The sequence below is a fragment of the Cottoperca gobio genome, chromosome 6, assembly GCF_900634415.1.
Source record: "Cottoperca gobio chromosome 6, fCotGob3.1, whole genome shotgun sequence".
NCBI classification, from domain to species: Eukaryota; Metazoa; Chordata; class Actinopteri; order Perciformes; family Bovichtidae; genus Cottoperca; species Cottoperca gobio.
The window spans coordinates 1,208,313-1,230,803 of record NC_041360.1 but is presented as its reverse complement, the minus strand read 5'-3'; the positions used below and the strand labels follow the sequence as shown (position 1 = coordinate 1,230,803).

The 22,491-nt window shown below is 40.8% G+C and overlaps 2 protein-coding genes across 9 annotated transcripts; one reads left to right on the top strand and one right to left on the bottom strand.

The window, feature by feature from the left end:
* Nucleotides 1-5,387: 5,387 nt before the first annotated feature.
* gan (gigaxonin) lies at nucleotides 5,388-18,388 on the bottom strand. 3 transcript variants are annotated; one of them, XM_029433250.1, is made up of 13 exons: nucleotides 18,287-18,388; nucleotides 16,985-17,181; nucleotides 16,645-16,759; nucleotides 16,165-16,515; nucleotides 14,920-14,988; nucleotides 14,621-14,772; nucleotides 14,190-14,311; nucleotides 11,596-11,708; nucleotides 10,785-10,934; nucleotides 7,990-8,126; nucleotides 7,018-7,152; nucleotides 6,244-6,353; nucleotides 5,388-6,143 (listed from the first exon to the last, which is right to left on the bottom strand). In XM_029433250.1, exons 2-13 carry the CDS (start codon nucleotides 17,167-17,169, stop codon nucleotides 5,971-5,973), a joined length of 1,812 nt encoding a protein of 603 aa, XP_029289110.1. In that variant the 5' UTR covers nucleotides 17,170-17,181; nucleotides 18,287-18,388; the 3' UTR covers nucleotides 5,388-5,970. The 3 variants fall into 3 exon arrangements, with proteins under 3 accessions (XP_029289110.1, XP_029289112.1, XP_029289109.1); XM_029433252.1 differs by lacking the exon at nucleotides 18,287-18,388 and adding an exon at nucleotides 18,029-18,073; XM_029433249.1 differs by lacking the exon at nucleotides 18,287-18,388 and adding an exon at nucleotides 17,674-17,812.
* Nucleotides 17,069-20,990, top strand: acd (ACD shelterin complex subunit and telomerase recruitment factor). Of its 6 annotated transcripts, XM_029433255.1 has the most exons (3): nucleotides 17,760-17,871; nucleotides 18,269-18,388; nucleotides 18,906-20,990. In XM_029433255.1, the coding sequence occupies exon 3, from the start codon at nucleotides 18,926-18,928 to the stop codon at nucleotides 20,720-20,722; it is 1,797 nt and encodes a 598-aa protein (XP_029289115.1). In that variant the 5' UTR covers nucleotides 17,760-17,871; nucleotides 18,269-18,388; nucleotides 18,906-18,925; the 3' UTR covers nucleotides 20,723-20,990. The 6 variants fall into 6 exon arrangements, with proteins under 6 accessions (XP_029289116.1, XP_029289115.1, XP_029289117.1 ...); XM_029433256.1 differs by lacking the exons at nucleotides 17,760-17,871; nucleotides 18,269-18,388 and adding an exon at nucleotides 17,069-17,086; XM_029433257.1 differs by lacking the exon at nucleotides 17,760-17,871 and having other exon boundaries at nucleotides 18,101-18,388; nucleotides 18,937-20,990.
* Nucleotides 20,991-22,491: the final 1,501 nt, after the last annotated feature.

Below are 22,491 nucleotides of genomic sequence, written 5' to 3'. Positions count from 1 at the left end.
AAATTTGATTTTGATTTGATGTCAAAGTGAACCCGTTTTAGCCATTTGCACATGGTGGGAAATATTAGAGTGTGATATATCAAAGGCTCTCTGCTAGTGTGAAGGAGAATAGCTATCTATCTATGGTCTTTGGTGTGCTTTGGCCACAGAAAGTTTGGGAACCTCTGCTCTAGTAGATAGGGGGGTTGACAGAGGTTGAGTAGCGATACCGGCTAAGACCACTAGTCTAGCGTCCAGAAAAATCATCTGCGCTAGAGTCAACCAGGGCCGGCAGGGAGAGAGCTTGTTGGTTAACCAACACTGTGGCCTCCGGGGGGTTTTGGTCTTGTGGGGGTGAAGAGGTAGTCTTGCTCGCCAGTATCCCCATCTTTACTGATCAGCACCCCCTTTTGATCGCTGGGGACAGGAGACCAGGAAATGACTGGAGTGAGCACAATACATACATAATCCCTCCTTGAGTCTCCTGAGACGTTCCTCAGGAGTGAGTCGGGCTCTGCCTAGTTGCATCAGCACCAAAGAAGACATGTGGGAAGGGGAGACTATCTAGTGTGTACCAGGGTTGACATCAAGATCTGCACTGAGTCTAGCGGAAGAAGGGAGAACCTTAGGGACTGGCTAGCCTTTTCCCTGCGTCATTCCCTATGGCTAACAAAACTAAATTGTCCAAGCTGGAAGACTCGTCCCTCACCGCTACCTCATCCTTAACAGAATCCTCTAATCCCTTACAAAAAATTCCCTGGAGAGCTAAGTCGTTCCAACCGGCTTCAGCTGCTAGCATACAAAACTCAACAGAAAACTCGGCTACGCTACAGGGCCCTTTTTTTTAAGGCAAGCAGACGTTGTGAAGCCTCTCTACCGCTGACCGGGTGATCAAACACTTTCCTCCTCTCCAATAAAAAGTCTGGGAGTGAAAACAAATTTGACCCTGGCCCTCCCATATAGCTGAAGCCCAGGCTAGAGCGCTATCAGTACCCTATAATGCTATCTTGGCCCTGTCACAAACATATGTAGTGGGCTGCTCAAATACTAACGAACACTGCAACAAAAAAACAACTAACATGTCCCTAAGTCTCCTGAATAACGACCAGGAGTGGGAATGGTAGGCCCACATGCAGGAAGAGAGGGTAAAGTTTCCGGAGGGTTCGTCGGAGCAGGAGACCTGAGGCGAGTGGAAACCAGGCTCATCTAATGTCCCAGCTGTGCCATGTTGGCGGATAGCAAGTGGAGATTCTCCATTACCTTGCGGAGTGCTTGGTCATGGCGGCCCCCACGAGAATACCCTGGTTGGCCTCACGGAGCGAGTCTGTGTCTGCTGGGTCCATGTTGGCCAGATTGTTCTTTTATGGGTACATCCAGGGGAGACCCAGGCGCAGACTCTGGAAACTGAGTAGGTTTAAATAGTTTATTTAACGCGATACTTCACACTAGACAAGACGGTGAAAGGAAATGGCAGGGCAGGCAGGCAGGTAGGTAGACAGACAGGCAAACAGAGGAGTCGAGCGACAAGGTAAGTAGTGATCCAGGGAAGAGCAAGAAAAACACGCTAGGCTACCGGGGTAGTTGAAAGAAAAATCTGACGATGAGTGGCTGGAAGACCAGGGTAGATAAACTGTCTTGGGATGAGTTGATTGTAGACAGGTGAGCAGATTGGAGTTGATGAGTTGAGTGAGATTAGCTGCTGAAGTCCATGCCACACACACACACACACACACACACACACACACACACACACACACACACACACCATAGAAGCTGTCAAGAGTTAGAATTCATGATTTCATTCTTTTTCCTGCTGAGGCTGTCATCACTATTACTGCTCTCTGACAAAAAATATGACATCTTATTCTTGTTCTTTTTCCTTATTGTGAAAATAAATGCATGATGGTTAAATTATATTTGCCTGAAACGATGAAAACATTAACATTTAAAGCAAGCCTATGTAAAAAAAAACATCTGAGGCTACCTGAGGGAATTACAGCACAACAGTAAATGCTAAAATGTCGCATAACAGTAGCACAAAAAAAGTGTGTTATGATCTCCGGTGCAAATCTTTCCGTAATTTGTCCAGTAAAAATTCCACCACAAATGACCTACCATACATTTCTAAATCACATGAGGTCCTCTGGTAATACCAGTCCCATGTGAATAGGGCTAATTATGCATGTAGAGTAGCAAATCTTTCTTTTCTGCAGTGTCCATTGAGAAACATTCATCATGTGACTGATTTCTGCTCTGTAGCACACAGCTGACCATTATCTAATTATTATCCGTACGGTATCTCAGTGTAAACCTAGTTGTGTACCAAAATCCAAAGAGCCAGAGCCAGACTTTTGTTTGGCCTGAAAAGGCCACCGGGTCACCACATTAAACTGTTTATTCCTTCTGTCACTTTATCAGGGTGAGAGCAGGGTTGTCACACATACATTCAGTATTCAGAAGCAATTTTGCAGAAACACAACTTGGAGGGCAGCATGTTAAATGCTTACTATGGTTGGTGGTGATGGTGTAGTGATTGGGCTTCTAAATTAAGTTCAATACCAGGGCTGCCACCATTGTACCCCTAAAGCAAGGCACTTAACCCTGAGTTGCTCCAGAGAGACTGTCCCTGTAGTTAGTTACTGTAAGTCTCTCTGGAGAAGAGTGTCTGCTAAATGACTTGTAGTATATTGTACTAAAGAACACTGATATTTAATGAAGGTCTGAACTGCTGGACAGGAAGAATTATAGCCCTGCTCGTGGCAGAGCAAAAAGAGCTTGTAAGTGGGATCATCTATCCACTTCAATCATAGCAAGATATCTCACCAACTAAAGTCCACATGGCTGCACATTCTAATTTATAATGGAGATCCATGGTCCACTTGATCCCTAATGGTGTTGTTGACCTTTTAACCAGAGCTAACATCAGGTCAAATCTTCACTTTGGTCAATGACAAGTTCACTTGAAAACTTAAGGCCGGGGACAACAATTAAGCCTCTGGGGGCAACAGCCAATATTTTTGCTGTCTAATTGTAGTTTTGACATTTTTTGTAGTTGCTTTTTCTTCATTTTAAGTTGTATATCTGCTTGTATATATATTTTAATAATTATTGTTTTCACAATAAGTTCAAATAGAAAGGGCAAATTTTCGGTCATGAAAATCCCATGATCCCATGTCAATTACGCTCGCATCACAATCAGGTCAAACTGCATTTTAGCCTCACTACTGGTAAGACACTAAGAATAGCAAAATCATCTGACTTCAAACCTCATATCAACCACAGAAATTGATGCGCGACTGCTTGACCTTTTACAATGTTATATGGAACAATGCTGCCACACAAAACATCAATGTTTTACATTACATTAACAATGGAAGATCAAAAAAGATATTCAGCATTCAGTATTCCTTTATACACCATGTAGCAAGAGGATGACTTCCACAGACTGTATTTGAGATACATTTTTGTATGAGCACTTGGTGCTTGGTTGCATCTGAACAAAAACAGAAACAAATGTGATAAGACATACAGTAATGTTGATGTGGAGGAATGGCACTCATGGGAAACATCTTACAAAACTTCCTCATGCATCAGCAACAAAAGTACAAACTGAAATAACAGTTTCACTCCCTGTCTTTCACAACACTTCTTTGGTTAAAGCTGAAGCTGGTTTCAGTTTAGACTGCTGTTATTTTCCCTTATGGTGTGCTCCAGTGTATCTCCAAGGTGTTAACATGTGAGAATAACTTTTGTTTAGGATATAGAGCAGCTCGGAAACTTAATGTAGTATTTACTGTAAATGATCAGACACAATGGAAGTGTGCAAAAATAAGGAAGCAATATATTGAGTCAGGCCTCAGCAGTCTGGCTGATGAGCTTCAGGGAATCCTTTATTCCAGCTCGTGTGTCATGTCAGTGTGAGCAGACTGTCCATGTCCTGACTTGTAGGTTTGAACTGGGGTTTGACGCAGTGGCAATACTAACATTTTCATATATTTCACATAGTATTACAATTATAATAATTGACTTTGCTTGTTTGTCAGCTGATCATAATTCATAATGAAAGCACACAACCCTAATATACAGGATTTGTTTAAATGGTGTATTATTTTCTCACATTTTTGTGATTACTTTTCAACATTTTCTACATTTAAAGTCTACGTTTGCCTTTATTGGTCAGAGCTCGGTTTTAACCCTGGAAGCGTCTTTGTGTGGAATGTGTGTGAGGTGTATTACCACCTATGAGGTGTTTGTATCAACACTCCATGAGCTACACTGAGCATGTGTCTGCTTTGTATGTGCTGCCCCAAAGCTGAGGACAGACAGCAGCAGCTGTAACTCACACAGAACAAATGGGGTCAAGGGATGCCAAAACTGTACTGACTGGAAAGCCAGGTCAGAGGTTGCGAAGGCAGCAACATGTCCAGCAACTCAAGAGTGTCACTCGCAGCAACGTCTATTTCTGAACAGGCTGGGCCCAAACAGCTTGGTCAACAATAAAAACTGACTCAAGTAAAGCGCTTGTGCTCAAACATTCAGTTTAGTGTGCGGATCACACTTCAGTGGAAGTCATCTGTCCCGGAGTGTTGTCAGTGAAGGAGACGTAGCAGATAGTGTCACTAAAACATGCAACTCAGTCGATGTTGTTTTTATATTTCAACGTCTCTGCGACTCGTGATTTTTATGGTAAATTCACCTTCCATTCTATGAACGCCCAGTCTGTGAGCATTCATGGAATTAGTTTGTGATGTTCCGTTTTTCATCAAACTTCATCATCTATTACTTCAGTTATTGGTTTTCTACACTGTCCATAATTAATTTGCTGCATAGCTGGGGTTTTAATCTGTAGGTAGAAAAAACCCATGTCAGTAGAGCAGAGGTTTCATGGCACTAGAGGTCCTTACGTACTGGGAGTTTAGGCTGTCCAGGACAAAACCGATGGTTGTGAAAGAAAGGTTGTGAAACATTGTCGAGTTAGAGCTTTGGGGACCAAAGACAGACGAGTCCTCCAAATACAACAACAATATAGGTGTTTTTTGATGGATCCCCAGAACAACAGACATTTCCGATAAGGACGATCTGTCTGACCAAAACCCTTTTCTAATGTGAGGCTCTAAAAGATATTGGTTTGGGTTAAAGTGACTACTTTGTTAAAGCCAGGAGAGCTTCGTCATCAGTGTTACAACAATTGGTTGATGTTGACTGTTGCTAGGAAACGGATAAGTGTCCCATGTTAGAGTCAGACCCATACATCTACCCCGACCTTCCAATCTAGAGACCAAGTGAAGTCATACTACATACACTGGACAGCAAAGACGGGGCTCATGCAAGTCCACCGTTTTTTGTCTTGCTACAATTTGCATTTGTCATACACGTCCCAAAGTTGATACTATAAAGTCTGACACACATTGCAACCAACATTTTATTAGCGCCCATCTCTGGGACTGACACCGCAGTCTCACATCCCACTGAAGATTTATATTATTATATTAATATCATTTTTAACCCTTAACCTCCACTGCAGCTGTTCATCAGGACAAATGACAATGTGCTCTTTGATTGGCTAGAAAGATGAACAATACACCACCAAAAAACATCATCTAACAAAGTGGGAGTTACTTTATCAAGTATTGTTTGCAGTTTCAATCCCTCACCAAGCAACAAATCACCAGTAAACATTCCAAATGAGAAATGTCCATTACAATAAAAAGCAAAAGATGATCAAATCCCACATAAAAAAAGGAAATACAAATAATTTAAGTTTTAAAAAAAGTGCCATAAAACCTATAATGTTAAAAAGATGAACTTTTGTCCTGTCAAGTCTTAGTCGGGTATAAGCCCCTGAATGGAGTGTCACAATCCTCAATATATAGCGACTATAATACTTCAGTGTTCATAAAATCCCTAAACCCAGACTTACAGCAGGTAGAAACTACCAGTTTGCAAAAGTGAAGTGTGGAGCCAACACAGGCCACAGGTCACTGGCTGAAGTCAGACTCTGATTCGGAACATGCCCTGGCTCAACTGGAGGCGGAACAGTCGACAGTTGGCGATGCGCAGGGCAGCACAGGCTGTTTTGGAGAGGTCTGTTGGTAACATAGGTCTGGTGCGATGCCATGTCCCAGTGCTGCGGCGAAACTCCCGGATGTAGTCGAAGCTTGTTCCTGTTCGCACAAGAAACACCAAACTTTCACATTAAAATATTGACGGAACTGAAACCTCATCAGAAATCTGTAGTTGCTTTATCTGCTTTCTCTTACTGACCTGTGTCCAGGTCTCCCACAACATAGATGCTGGCTCCGATGGGCACAGCACCATAAACAAAAGAGGAGCTGGTCTGGATACACAGGGTCTGTTCATCCAGGAACATCCACCTGTATCCATCACAACACAACCCTTCATCAAATCTCTGTATTTTCGTTAACAATTTTCTTGATTTTCATATGTATGCATGTATGTATCTATATATGTTTAGTTTTTTCTGAAAACATATCCAAGTATTTGATAACAGTGTGCATTTCTATATGAATACTCTGTAACCTTCTATGTCTGTGTGTCCCCACCTAATTAAATTCACAACAAAAATAAGAGAAATGGTCAGCAAAAGGGGATCATAGGGGGATCCAGGATATCTTTATTATCACCGATGGGCATATAAAGAATGGTAATAGCTGATATTTTGTACTTTTAATCTAATAAACAGATATTCCAAATGTATTATTCCCAGTTCTCCCAAGAACTGCTCACGAAAGAATACTGAACTAGCAACCACTTTGTGGTACCTGAAGGGGATCCAATAAAGAATACACTTGTAGAAAGTCCATCTGCCAATGAAGCTCATGTGATACGGTCAAAAGCTCCAAAACAGCAACATCTCAGCTGCTGTTCCCAAGGTTAAGACTAATCTTTGAGATTCAACATTGAGACCATAATGGGTGTAGTAATAACAAAGTATTTAAAAAATCTAATAAAAATGTAAAATTGCTATATAGAAGTAGCTTCAAAACAATCCTTCAGAAGCAGTTTTTCCATACTGACCGCCTCATCTCGTCATGGTAGAACTCAGACTTGCAGGTCATCATCTGCCTTTGCTCGGGATTGTCTTGCTCCTTGCTTCTTACTCCACCAAAGACGTAGAGCTCCTGGCCGACGCCACACGCCACCGACCCGAACCTGACCGGGAAATTGATGGAAAATCTATTAAGACTATATGGATAACATAACCAGACATGTCTCGGCTAATCCAGCAAATCCTGATTGTTTTCAATTCCTGACAAGAGAGGCCAGTATTGACATGATAAGGGATGGTCCTACTTATGATCAAAGATTCCACTGTCTGATCCTGGAAAACAAGGCACTATGAAAGATGCAAACATGGTCAGATAAAAGCTAAATTAATTATTTCCAAACCAAGAAAAAGACTAAACTCATCTGACTTTGGCAACCATTTTGAATTTAACTGATTGAAGCAAAGTTATAAAGAAGCTCCTTGAAGTGATGTTTCAAGTTGACATTTGAGTTGAAAGTGGTGCCAACAAAAAGATAACTCTCCAAGCAGTGATGTCGCACACCGATGATGTCACACACCTCCCTCAGGGTTCAGTGTACACATAAGTTTGGTTTCAAGCTTTTTCTCTCACACAGAAATGGTTTATGAATGAAGGCATATGCAAAGCGAAAGACTGAATGTTTCCTCACATCTCCGGATCATGGCTTTACTAACAAGTATACGCCGTGTGACTCAACATCCTTCATCATCCTGGGAAACATTTTGATATGACTTCAGTATGACTGTGGTGTCATTTAAGGGAAATTAAACTGAAACAGATAGAGCAGGTGGGTATAACGTGACAGAAATATATTCAATGGACAGAAAAGAGAAGATAACAAGACAATAACATGCCAAGAAACAAGAAATATTAACTCTAGACTGACTGTATGTCAGCAGATCAAATTATAGATCCTCTTTCTTTTGTGCTGCTCAGACCACAACAGCTAATGAGACTTTACCTTCTCTCTTTCAGGGGACAGAGGCCGGTCCACTGCAGGGTTTTGGGGTCAAAGCATTCAACAGAGTCAAACAGCTTCCCGTAGGAACCCCCACCTATGGCATAGATCTTCTTATTCATGGAGGCATAGCAGCCGACCTGAAGGAGAAGACAGACACGGCTGTACGAGTCACAGCATGTGGGGACAGGTTCACTGTGGAAAATGAATGACTTGGTCTAAGAGTTGTAATAACCCCCGGCACATTCTCCTTGGTCATTTCAGTTACATGACACCAAAAATAAGAGAATGGAAAAGTCTGTTTTATGTTGCTGATGTTATACATGCGACAGCGCAGTCTCTACAGGTATATGTTTATATATTTGGGTTGAGAGAAGGGCTTTTGATCACACCTGAAATGATTAATCCATTGACAGGAAATGAATCAGCAATTACACAGTCAGTATCTTAAACCCTAAACCAGCAGAACCCCCCAAATCATGAACAAAGTCAGAACAGATTCAACTTTAAAGGCAAACATTTCTATCTCTGTACAACATGCGTGTGTGTCCCTCTTCCCTCTTTTATGACATTATGAATTTAATATCTTTGGGTTTTCGGACTGTTGGACGAACAAAACAAGTCATTTGACAACGTCACCGTGGACTACATTTTCTTAATTAATCTAAATGAACATTTTTCACTGTTTTGTTACATTTCATAAAGTGAAGCGATTATTCATGAAATCGTAACAATGATCAAAGATTCATCAATAGTGGAAATACTTAGTTGCACTTTAACATAGTTTTTATTTATTAAAACACCAATAAATTATGGATCATTTTAAATTCTAAGAATATTTACAAGGCCAAAACTCCAAACAACCGCACATTGTCTCTACAGGCAGTTTTCACAACAAACTTGGAATGAAAACTTCAAGTTATTTCATGAAGCTCCACAAATTTCATGTCAATCTATCAATAAAGTTATGAGAGTACATTAACTTTTTAGTGCGGTGCTAGATTTAATGTATAGTGCTCACAATGGAAAGTGTTCGTCCCCTGAAGAGCTGCAACATGTTTAGTGAATGGAAGTCTGTCAATTCAATACAAATGTGGTATTTGTTGTGTACAAGTGAAAAACTTTGACCACCCACTTCAATATAAAACAGAACATAATCTATGCTGGCAAAATGTATTAAATGGAACCGACATCCCAACCCTTTTCAGACATAGATTACATAACATTGCTGGTTAAAAAGTGGTGGCATTTTGGCCAGACAGAGGTCTTACACCTTCATTCAGACATGACATTTACTCAATGAGACAACGCTTGTGACATATTTGGCCCCTGGTGCAAGAGGAAAAGAGACTTGTGATGAAGCCAGCAATGTTACGTATTCCATGTCTGAAAAGATTTCCTCCATAACTACATAAACGTGACCAGGGTGCTTATTCAGATATATCAAATTGCTGTCAGATTAATGTTGAGGGGTGTGTGTCTGTCTCATACGGTCTCATGACTCTCCAACAGACCTCATTTTAGTCACATCCAAACTTCTTTCCTTCATACAGGCTGCCACCTTCCCCATTAATTGATTAATTGCTGAAAGTCGAGTTGGCATTGTTCCACCAGCAGTAAGCGATGTAATTATGTGTGTCCAGTGTAACTAGTAGAGACGCAGCAAGTCAACTGTTGGAGCAGCTGGGGCAGATGAGAAAGAGCTGCTACACAAAACAGCTGTCATGTCCATGATGTGGACGCACTTTGTCTTCAGTCAACATGACGTGATGTGGGCCAAAATTAAGCTAAATGTAAATACTGTCGCAAACAGTGGAGTCGCGTGGCCTCATTGAGAGCTCTCAGCACAGTGTATGTGTGAGTTGGTGTAGGAACCGAGTCAGGTAGTAATCCGTGAATGTAACAGTGAATGTTCAGTTTCAGCTTAAGTTTGTCAGAAAATAGATGTTACAGCTTCGTAGTTCAGAGTTTTGTTTAGCAGCTGGAAGAAGACGGAGGATATCCCTGTAAACAGTCTGGAGGCTAAAGCTGCTCCTTTAACTGACATTATTCTAGCAAGCGTACGTTAAAATAATCTTACTCCATACCCTAAAACATACCGCTGATAGAATAAAATAACATAAGCCATAAAAGTGTTATTCAGAATCAGATCTATCTATAATATTAACTATTTTGATAGTCGCATCAGAGGTCAAATATAACATCATTTTGATTTTCCTATTTCAGCAAACAAATGCTGAAGAGTTCTTACCTAATGAGTTTTGATTCATGCAGCCTTTTAAAGCTTTAATCATTAGTTTTTACATGATTGTTATCCCTGGTGCTTATTTTATTTTATTGACTTCTATTTATTGATTTTAAATATTTTAAGTTTCGGTCTTGCAAAATTGTACTTCTGGTTGTTTATTTTATTCCTTTTTATGTGATGCACTTTGAGCTGCATGTTTGTATTAAAGGTGCCATATAAATAAATACGGTTGAGTTGAATTGAATTAAATAAATGCTACTCAGTCATGATCCATGATTTAGTCTAGTTTCAGTACAAAAAGTGTATTTAGTAAGCTATTGTTTATTAATCATTACCTAGGTTCAATGTGACAATTAATCGTAATATTGTTTTTAGGTGATATTGCCCAGCCCTACTATAGATCGGATATTATAGAATTGAATATACAACATTTCCTCTAACTATAAAGTGGAGATATAAAGGTAACCACTGTGTTGTGACATTATCAGTCATCAACTGAAATACATGTTCTACTATGTTGTCAATGTGATATTTGTAGGTGTGTTATTACCTTGCGGATCATGGTCATACTGGTCTGCATCTTCCAGGTGCAGCAGTGAGGGTCAAACACTTCAACCGTGATCAGCTCTGTTTCCTTGGTCTCTCCTCCGAGAACGTAGATCAGACCGTCTAACTCCACCACACCAAAGTTCTGACGAGTCTAGTGACAAGATAATCAAAACACCGCTTCACACCTTCAGTTACGCAGAAGCCCTTTGGGCTCAAATGCTCCATTCACCTGTTTTTTTTAATGACACTTGAAGCACAGGTATGACACAAAGCTTTGCTTTCGCGTAGCATTTTAGATAGTGGATTCCATTACGACTTGGATCTGATGTTCTTATCTATTAAAACATTAATATTATTAACAATATATTGAAGTCTGATTTACATAAGTATTGTTTCGATTGGTCAACAAGCTATAGCCAACATATAATGTGACAACACTTTTTCTAAAGAGCGTAAGACTGGGAAGTTGTCGTCTGTGTCAAATCAGCTTGTCCTGCCAACTAGGCATTGCAGCTCTGCTGACACCTAGTGGGCATGAAGTAAAGTCATTAAATAAAAGTCAGAGAGCATGCACTGTAACATTGAAACATACTTGATATGGTGGACTGATCACTTCTCCTGCTTAAAAATCCTAAACACAGCAAATTCCAATAAGAAAAAAGTGTCTATTCAATAGAAAGTTTGAACTGAATAGTAAAGAAATCTACTGTCAAGATCACTTTCAGCTGTTTAAATATTATAGTGGAGGATCACTGGAACTGCTGAAATGGCTTCTCTCAGCAGAAGTACAGTTACAGGAAGGGGTAGTATACCTGCAGCATTGGGGGTATGGGGCTCCAGGTGTTGTTGTCAGGGTCATATTTCTCTCCACTGTCTAGGACTGTGTTGTCTTCATCTGTTCCGCCCATCACAAACAGAAAACCCTCTAACAGACAAGAAGCACAATGTTATTACTCAGTTAAGTATTTGCAGGACCTTCTGTTTGCACTGTATCTATTAAATGCAGATCATCTTAATCCTGATGAAAGAATCATTCATTCAAGTAATTCATGACAAGAATTACTGATGTGTTTTCTGCATCACTCCAGTTCTGGTGTATGTACAGTTCTGGTCAACATTATTGGCACCCTTGAATGTTTTGTATAACCTGTACAATATCTTCAGAAAGAAATGAAAATGTACAAAGTTTGTAGCATCAGAATAGGATGTCTAAAGTAATTCAACAATAAAAAATAATTTTTCAACTTACATGTAGTAATTAAAAAAATAAAATAAAAATATGACCTGGACAGTAATAAAGGCACCCTTCCTTAATATTTGGTTGCACACCCTTTGGCAACGATGACTCCAAACGTTTCTTGTAGCCATCTCTGAGCTTCTTGCTGGTAGTTTCTCCCACTCTTCCTTTGCAATTTGTTCAAGCTCTTGAATGTTTGCAGGATTCCTTTCCCCAATGACAGATTTCAGCTCTCTTCAAATATTTTCAATGGGATTGAGATCAGGACTCATTGCTGGCCAGTTTAAAACAGTAAATATTTTCCTTTTCAACCATTCTTGAGTGCTTTTGGATGCGTGCTTTGGGTCTTTATCGTGCTGGAGAACCCATGATCTTCGACCCAAACCTAGTTCTCTTACACTGGGTAGCACATCTCGCTCTAAAATCCCTTGGTAACCCTCTGATTTCATGATTCCTTCAATACGGTCAAGGCCTCCAGTACCAGAGGCAGCAAAGCAGCCCCACCACATTATGGATCCTCCACCATGCTCAACTGTAGGTAGGGTCTTCTTTTCCTTATAAGCTTCATTTTGTCTATAAACAAATCGCTGGTGTGCATTGCCAAAAAGCTATTTTGGTTTTGTCTGTCCACAGAACATTTGCCCAGAAGGATTGTGGTTTGTCCAGGTACTCTTTGGCAAAGATCAGTCCATCCTTTTTATGTCTTTTTGTTCGTTGGCCTTCGCCCATAAAGCCCTTCTTGGTTTAGTGTGCGACGTATGGTACGTGTTGAAACCATGACTCCAGATTTTTCCAAGTCAGCCTTCAGCTCTTTGGACGTTTTACGTGGTGTTTTTTCCACAGTTTGCACCAACCTTCGAAGACTTCTCGCATTGATTTTCCTCTTACCCCCACGTCCAGGGAGGTTCTTAACAGTTCCATGCTTAGAAAACTTCTTAATAACGTTGCGCACTGTTGAAACAGTGATCCAAGGTCTTTGGGGATGGCCTTGTACCCTTTAGAGGTCTTGCGTTTGGTGATAATAGCACTCCTGATGCTCTCAGACAGCTCCCTTGTCTTCACCATTATGAAAAAGGAACAGGAATAACAAGTGGCTTTTTTAAGCATTAAAGTCATCATTCATTGGTTAATTCAAGTCATGTGGGAACTGACAATTTATCAGGCAGAGAGGCAGACACACTCTCCACATTTAAGAGTAGGCTAAAGACTTTCCTTTTTGATAAAGCTTATAGTTAGGGCTGGCTCAGGTTTGCCTTGGACCAGCTCCTAGTTATGCTGCTATAGGCTTAGACTGCCGGGGGACACCTCCCTGCTCTCTTCCTTCTCTTCCTTCTCTTCCTCTCTCCTCCCTCTCTTCTTCTCCCTCTCTATCTGTATGCATTTATGTAAATGTATGTTACTAACTCACCATCCGGGGTATCATCCCCAGAGTTTGTTGTGTCTCATGTGGCAGGTTGCCACTGATAAAGTTTACGTCAGGATCAGGAATCGTGGCTGTGCCTGCTGCCCTGGTCCTGCCGGGAAGCCTTTTGGACATTTTCCTGGATTCATCCATACTTTCTCTTTTTTAATCACAACATAATTTCTGTCAAATGTTGTATTTGTACTATGTTGTTTATCCTGTACACACGACATCTATTGCACGTCTGTCCGTCCTGGGAGAGGATCCCTCCTCAGTTACTCTCCCTGAGGTTTCTTCCATTTTTCCCCCTTTAATTATGAGGTTTCTTTTAGGAAGTTTTTCCTTGTGCGATGCGAGGGTCTAAGGACAGAGGGTGTCGTAACCTGTAGTCTGTAAAGCACACTTGGACACATGTATAATTTGTGATATTGGGCTATATAAATACATTTGATTTGATGATTTGATCACAGGTGAGTGTAATTTCTAATTTATCACTGGTGAGTCAAATATAATTATTTATTTCAAAATAATTTGAAGGGTGCCAATACCAGTGTCATGGCAATCATTCAGTTTTTTCATCTTATTGATTTTTAAATTGTTATTGTTTCATCATTTGCTGTTGTGTACCAAACATCAGTGTCTATAGACCAAAGCTGTTTCACTTGATTCATTTTTTTCCAGTAGATATTCTATATGATGTATTTAAATTTCATGGGTGCCAATAATGGTGACCAGAACTGTATTATCCTGCCCCAGTCAGCACTGACCGGCAGCGACCACCCCGTGGCCGAGGCGTGGGACACTCATGGGCTGCAGCTCGATCCAGGCCTGTCTGTTGGTGTCGTAGAGCGGACACATGCAGCGCGTTGCAGCAGTTGGCTTCCTGCTTCTGTACAGGACAAAAACCATCAGACCAGACAGGATGTGAGCGGACCAAGTAATACTTACTAATTTAACCTCTTCCTCTGGTTGTGACAACATTTTACTCTGAAATATCATTATTATTTCTGCAACAGTCTTTCCCCCAAAACTTTTGCGCAGAGAAGTGGAAAAGCTTCTTCGTAGGTCATAATAGAACACTAAAGCTCTGCGCTCATCATCAAAGATTATGAAAACAGTAATGCTGGGGATAAATAATAATATGAAGTCCAAATAGGTTTCAAATGATAAAAAATAAAGATGGTGGACTGTGGCTCACTTGCGATCCTCTCCTCCGGCGATAACAATACACTCTGAGTAACCTCGGGGTTTGAAGGCGGCGAGCAGAGCCTCACCCTGCAGCTGACCATCCCCCAGCACCTGCTGACAGTAATCACTGATCACCTCCCTCATCAGCGGCTCTCCCATGGCCTGATGGGATACCATGCAGCAAACAACAAGGTTAGCTACCAAGTTAGCACAGAAGAGTTTTGCCTCAGCATTTGCAATGTGAAATATGAGAATACTAATATTGATAATATTATAAAGCATACATTTAAATGTGGACAGTTTCCTTACCTGCTCTCTCATGTAGCTTGCATCCAGACCCTGCTGCCATACTGCAGACATCACTTGCTTCATGTGTACCTGCAAATAAAGATGTAGGACTCACATTTTGATTTATGTAACAAACACAAGCTTGCAGTACAGCCAAATAAATTCATTTTGTTGGCCACTTGGAACAAGCTGTGAACACAACATTAATATATCAACACCTTATAAAAAGTATATAATGAACAAGTTGCGGAAAAGTTGCCTATTTCCACATCTTGCAGACACACAGCCACATTACCATTCATTCGGAGTCGTCTGTCTCCACCTGGTGAATGGAAGTCCAATATTCATTCTCCTTGTAGCTGTTTTGCATTCCAACAACTCAACCAAAAACATCTCTTTAGCTGCTGAAGCAGCCCTCCAGTGTTTGTTCCCTCACTAGTCACTATTTCTTTTCTGTCTGGTGGTGCTGGGCTGGTAGAGTACAGTGGGTCTTTAAACAGCTGCCTTATTCGGCTGTAACAAGTTTGATGATTCAATTTGTGGTCACTAAAACCAAAATAATGAGCCAAAAATGGAACCGCAAAGTTGGTAATAATGATCTGTGGGCTCTACATTTCAAGCAGCGTCTATCATATCACTATTTAAATCAAATCATTAATAAAATGTTCAATTCATTTAGTTTTTTTTGCAATACCATAAGGCAAGGTGTGTTATTTCTCTATATTAAATGTTTAAAAAGAAGAGGAATTGCACAAGGAGACCATCCTGATAAAAATAAATAATTAGACTCTTGGATCTAGTTTGAGTTGTTTTAGTACAGATGGATTTCAAAAGTGTGCACTGCATTACTGACTTGATGATTTTGGATGAAGTTATCCAGAAATACATCTTAAAATCTAGGGTTTATTAAAGGCCAAAGACAATTTGTGACTTTTATTGCAATGTCACAGATATTGGAAGCTAGAACTTTTATTTTGTAGAAATCACATAATTCAAATCTTACTAACCATAAACATATCATAAAAACAACTTAACAAATTCATTGTTTGGTTCACAAAGATCTAAAGACTTATTCGCTGTCAATGTAACTAAGCGAGGGCAAACCAATGTCCAGGTCTACCCCTTGATCAAAAGTAACTTTACTCCAATGTATAATAATATTATTTTTCTAATCAGCTATTGTTCCGTTAAACAAAAAACCTACCAGTCTACATTTTTCAATACCTCTCTTATCTCCACACTGAACCTGGAGTAAGCATCACCCACCTTGCGATCCTCTGAGTCATGTCCGAACCATCGCACCACAGCCTCCAGCACATGCTTTTCATTGCCCACGTTCAGCTTCTCCATGGCCAGCACCTCGCACAGGCGGTCCGGGGGCAACTCCCTGAACTCCTCAGTGCGCGCCACATCACCAAAATGTGTCTGCAGGAACTCGGTGGCAGTATAGTGGACGTGGTTAAGGCAGTAGTGCAGAGAGAAGAGCCGGATGCCGAGGCAGTTCTCTGCAGTGATGCAGCTCTCTAAGAACTGGCAGCACAGGGACTTGAGATCAGTCAGTAGGAGCAGGTCAGACGCCTGCACCATGTCTTGGATGGTCTCTTCATTCAAAGCAATCTGTGTGTGAAGGATAGGCCAAATTGATATACGTAACAATATATCAGGATAGGCAGGAGACAATTACTTTTGTTTATCATGCCTAAAAACCTGAGCACGTCAGTGCTTTTTTAAAGCCTCCACACTCACTTCACCGCTGAAGATGTAGTCCAGGATCTGTTTCATGATGGGCATGGAGACCCCCTGCAGCTCGATTCTGTATGTAGACCCATCTTTCTTCGGAGGATTGTAGTTTAGCTTTGTCCTAACAGAAAACCATTGACAGAACAGAATATGAGAAACATGAAAATAAAACACAAACCTGATGCACTTTTATCATTCTTAGCTGCACCATTGTCATTGTGTAGAAGGCCATGTTGCTTTAACAGTATAAACCCCAGCCAAAGATATCAAATGTATGATCATATCTTGGCTGGTGTGACTGACTCTGGGCTGACTGGGGCAAATGGTCACTGCCAGATTTTCTGACCTGATATAAGGGCTGGCAGCAGCCAGGATGTTTTTCTGGACAGGAAGCTCATCTCCATCAACCACCAGCAGCGCATCGTGGAAGCTTTGCTCTTGCCAGAAGGTGCGGAGGACCCTAAGAAGTTTCTGGGAATGTTGAGGGTCCGAAACCTTCGAACTGATTTCACTCAATACAGTATCGGGCATGACTAGGCTTGACTTTAAAGAAATGAAAAGGGGAAATTATTTTTCGGCTTGCACAAAAGACAACACACAAAACTTGTTTTCGATAAAAAAAAAATAGTCTTCAACAATCTAGGCTAACGTTACACATTTAATAAGTTATCTATTGTCTTACTACACACAGCTGTTAGAAGTCCACACGTTAGAATCTAGCAGTTATAATATGCTGTTAAGTGAATCACTTGTACGTCGAATATTGTGGGAAAAAACGATTCGTAAGGCATCTAACACTAACAGGTTTATAAATTAAGTTGGGCGAAGCTGCACAAACTGATAATGGTACGTAAAGGCTAGGCTAGCAGCAAAACAACCGACATCTCGATGAACAACAGTTCATATGTCAAAGACGATAAAATGTCGCCGGTAACGTTATTTACAATTCAGCAGGGGATAATGTAACTTAGCTAATGTTAGTAGAATTTGGTTAGTAAAAATACTGGCAACTGGGGAAAAAATACAAACACTCACCTCTACGTTAGAGCCCTGTACTGTTTGTTTACAATGGTTCAAACTTGTTATGTCGTGATTCTCTTTTGACAATTCCAGTTTAGGCTTTTTATGTATCTTACTTTAGGACTACGAAATACATTTTTTTATGGATACAGGCTGTACCTAACTGAATTTAGGACGACATAATGTGCTGCATTCAGAGTCAAAGAAAATACGGTAAGTACGAAACTTCTTTTCATATATCAATCCAAATAAAGATAAACAATAAACAAACATATCCAGCTAAAAAGCCATTTTAGACAACCTATTTATGGAATATCTTTTTAAAAGTTAGGTAAGAACCTATTTTAAACAGTCTACGGTAGGAACACACCTTTTAATATCGTAGACGTTTCGGATGTAAAATTCATATGGCACCTGAATGCAGCATCAGCTAGGCGGAAAGCGTGTAGATAAGCAACGTTCCAATACTTTAATGGCTCCCTGTGTGCCAACAGTATTGCAAATAAATGCTTGTACACAAAACCTATTAGTTAGGTGAAACAAGTGATTTTGCATAATCCCATTTTTGCAAACCGAGACGAATAATATATCCCCCTGGATCATTGTCTAGATTTTGAAATTGACATACCAAGTGACATGAAGGAAAGAAGCGGAACGGGTCCACAGAATGGAACTACCAGCACAAAGCCATCGAGAATAACGTTAACCCTAAAACCCAACAGTATTTCCGGTGTGAGTAAAACCTTCTAAACCAATGAGTATAGTGTTGGTAATAATTTTAGTAATATAAATTAGCTAATTAAAACGTGTATGTGATGATGAATTAGTAAATAATTATTCACCGTATATATCTAATGCATATATCCATGGTCATACTGGTCTAAGCAAGAGTAACGTTACATAGACTAACGATAATGTTTGAGCTTTTGGTTTGAAGGGAAATTTACTCGTTTTCTTTCTACTTAACGTTTTCTCTCGGTAATTTGAAACAACGGTTGCCGCCATAACTTTGGACAACGGCACATATTATTATGTTTTGTGCAGGATTACACACAGGTAAACTACCAGCACAATAAAGCTGATTACATGTTTAGGATAGGCTATTATTATGCTATGCTAGCTAAGAGAGAATCATGCAATTCTTCCCTTTTTATGTCAGAATGTTAAACCAGCGTATTGGTATTGTATAATGGCTCATATGTGGAATGTCTTTTGTTTCTATCTCCTGTGGTGATGTTGTGCTGGAGGAACCAATGAACCATCGTAAATGTTTGCCAGACGGAACATAACTGGGGAGTTTGAAACTACAAACATGAATCGACCTGCTGGGAGCAGAGTGCCTCCATGGATAGAGAGTCTGATCCTGTGCTATGGCAGTGAGGAGGAGAGCAGCAGCGGGCAGCTGAAGGCTCATGTCATCGGGGTGGGTCAGATGTCTCAGTCCCAGGCTCAGGGCTCTGAGGGCCCCACGGGGCTGCTCTTCCTGTCCGACGGGGTGCTGCAGATCCCTGCCATTCTCACCGCCTCAGCCTGGGAGCATCTTCAGGAGCAGGAGGACCGCGAATGTTTCACCAGCCTGGTCAACACGACTGTGTGTTTTCAGGACTACCAGCTGCGGTTTCACATGGCCCTCGAACTAACTAAATGCAGCTTCTTCTTATTAGTTGGAGAGCTGGCTACGACTGCAGCCGGTACAGTTAAAGACACCACCCCTGCCAGCACGGCACAGCCCTCCATCAGGCTGAAGATCTGCCAGACATGGAGGGCCCTGCTGGCTCAGGAGACGCTGGACTCTCAGATGAGCCAGTGGGGGTGTGAGCTGTCTGAGTTGCTTGGGGAATGGCAGAATGACTGTCTGCAGACTGTGCTGGATGATGTTCGGGAGAGGCTGATGGTAGCGAGCAGCCATCCTGTGAGCCTGCAGTCCTCCACCTCAACTTACAACCCACCGCCGACCCACCCAGACACATTCACTGCCACAAGCTGGGCTGTTGACAGGGTCAGATATAAGGGACTGAAACGTTTCACTGTCCCTATAAAGTGTCTTCTCATTCCAGAGAAAGATGCTTTACAGCTGCAAACACCATTGAATGTTGGGAGTAGGACAACAAGTGGACTTTGTGCAGCCCCTGAGGACATGAAGAGAGATTTACCTCAAGTATGCAGACCTTCGGAGACCACACAGCTTTCTGTTGATGATGCAGAGTGGCAAATAACCAATCCGGCAGTTGTAGAGGGAGATGGAGACTCCAATGACAATTCACCTCGTCTAGTGGAGGACAGCATGCTGCATGAGGACACAATTGCAGCGATGATTGATAGTGACATCAGGCCTTTATCCAACCCGTGGGACATTTTTCCTCCACCATGTGAAACTTCATCATCCTCTGATGCATCCTCAGAAGCAACACCAACCCATTCCCTGCACAATCCCATTTCTACTGAATTCAAGTCTGATAATTCTGAGATCTTAACCAGCAATCAACTTCCTCTCTACAGCTCGAAGGTCACATCAGACCTCAGCAAAGGAGAGCACAGCTTCCTCCCGCCATACCAGAAAGCTCCACAATTAACCAGCCTCCCCGCCACTGCTTGTTCTTCAAATATAACTTCTGTGAGTCCACCAGAGCTCTTTACCAGACCGTCACACCTTATACTGGCAACAGACAAACACCCCACCGACACAGCAAAACAAAATCTTCTGGATTTGGATCAAGAAGCTCAGATCAGTGAGAGCCCTCCATCTTGGATCTTTGACACTCATGCAGGCTCCAGCGCCGAAGGGGGCAGCAGTAACAACCCGGGTCAAACAGTAGGGACTGTCTCGAGAAAGAGCCCCACTGTTCACAGTGACGGCAGGCTGTTCTCTTATTCTTACCAAGTGTCTGGACAGAATCTGCAGGATTTCAGTCGTTTCAGTGTCGCAGAGTCCTGTCTGCACTGGGCAGTGAAATATCTTGTTGTTCCAAAGCAGACCAATAATCCACACAACACATCAGTAACCTCCAATGAAATGTCGTCTGACGGGACCGAGGTCACTTCACTTTCAGGCTTAAAATCTTGAAAGACCGTATAGCTGATCTGTTATTGTTTTCAGCTTGTTGGATATTACGAGCTCCTCTGACATAATGTTCTAGAGCAGCTCTGTATAGTTGAGTCTATTTTGTACAGTGTGTTTGAAGCACCAAGTTAAGTCTATAGATTGTTAAAAAATATATAAATTGCTACATGTTCACTGTGAAACATTTTAAGCTTGCCCAGTTTAATAAAAATAACTTTTTAGAAAAGCACAAGTTCCTTTGCTGTCTTAATTAAAAATAATATTTACTTAAGTTCCACTCACCAGCTTTTTCTGGGGCTTTCAGTCGCATCTTGCAGTGTTCCTCATTAGATGTTTGCTCAGCTGAAAACAAGAAATATTTGTTGAAAGTTTGATGAGCTGTTCACTGAACTTGAGAAAAAATGTTAAAAGCTGCATTAATCGTATTTTGCCAAATGGGGTGTATTTCATCAAGCACCATTTTGGCTTTATTTAGTTCATGTGGTGAACGTAACCTCAAACGGATCCCTATTTACACATCCAGCTAGTTGCTAACTTGTCTGTCTGCTGTTTGGTGTTGGGCAGATAGTGTACAGTGAGTTTATCATAGCTATTTGATCCATTCTTAACAAAAAATATTGATTACTGCAGCTTTAAAGTTAATATATAATGGTCAAGCCACTAAAGTAGATCATCATTTTATATCATAGGAAACAACTGCGACTTATGTTAAAAGTTGCTTGTATAATACAAGTTTTCATCATGTACTGTAACAGAGTGTACATTGTATTTAGAGTGCAAAAAATAAAGCTTTCCGGAGAGTTTTAACTAGAACCCAATGCATGCTGGGAAATATGCTAGTGTGTTGCCCATAGATCCTGAGAAACGTATTTTAAAGAGTAGTGGGCATTCAGCATGACATTTATAACTCATTATTGCAGTCTGCTTCTTTAGAAGTGGGGAATAATAGTTCTGAAATGATTTTTAAGATTTAAATTATTATATCAAGTTACTTATAAAAGATTAGTTGATTTCACCAATTTCCGATATGATGTTTTACCTTTTCTCAAACGCATGATTTATCATTGCAGTATCACTTGTGAGAGTAAAGCAGTTTTCTGTTTGTCCAGAAGATGGCAGTAAATACCTCACATACTTGAACTTTGATTACAAATGCCATGAATTTGAGGGATTCAATGCAGAGTTTAAATATTTGGAAATGAGTAGTGAACCCTAACCAACATGAACATCAGACTGAAAAAAAAGACATTAATATAATACAATAGACTAATTTAGCCTTTAGCTATTACTCATACATATAGTGACAATGGATTATTTCGGAATTTCTGTCCACAATTTATTCTCATAATTGTAAATTGCCTATTGGGACACCATCAGAAAATACCAGTGGATGTAGAAGTTGTCATTAGCTTAGCACGTAAATACAGTAGTTTGAGTGCACTCAGGTGTATGACAGAAACTTTATTAACTAGGCTTGTTAAACTCCCACTCTGCTCAAAAAAGGGGTTTTGCCGATTGTTCCTTCCCCTGGATGTTAGAGCTCGTGCACAGTTTAAAGGCCGTTTTCACATTTGTCTTCTGAAGGGGGAAGTTTGTCTGTGCTCGCCTTAAATGTACGAGTGTGATGTTATGACATCACAAGTTTAGTAGCAACTTATACAAGTGTGTTGGAAGAACTGGAAACCTCCACGCAACGAGAAAGGACTTATCAGTGAAGAAAGAGACATCTTGTGTCTGGCTGTTAAACTTTTTAAATGAAAAATATTACAGCG

Excerpts from the sequence above, each read along its gene's own strand:
- gan (XM_029433250.1), bottom strand. The coding sequence starts at position 17,169 with ATGCCCGATACTGTATTGAGTGAAATCAGTTCGAAGGTTTCGGACCCT. Across the intron at positions 11,709-14,189 it reads CCACGGGGTGGTCGCTGCCG|AGGGTTTTCTGTTTGTGATG; the intron begins GTCAGTGCTGAC and ends CTTGTCTGTTAG. Across the intron at positions 10,935-11,595 it reads CCATACCCCCAATGCTGCAG|ACTCGTCAGAACTTTGGTGT; the intron begins GTATACTACCCC and ends TCTTGTCACTAG.
- acd (XM_029433256.1), top strand. The coding sequence starts at position 18,926 with ATGTTTGCCAGACGGAACATAACTGGGGAGTTTGAAACTACAAACATG.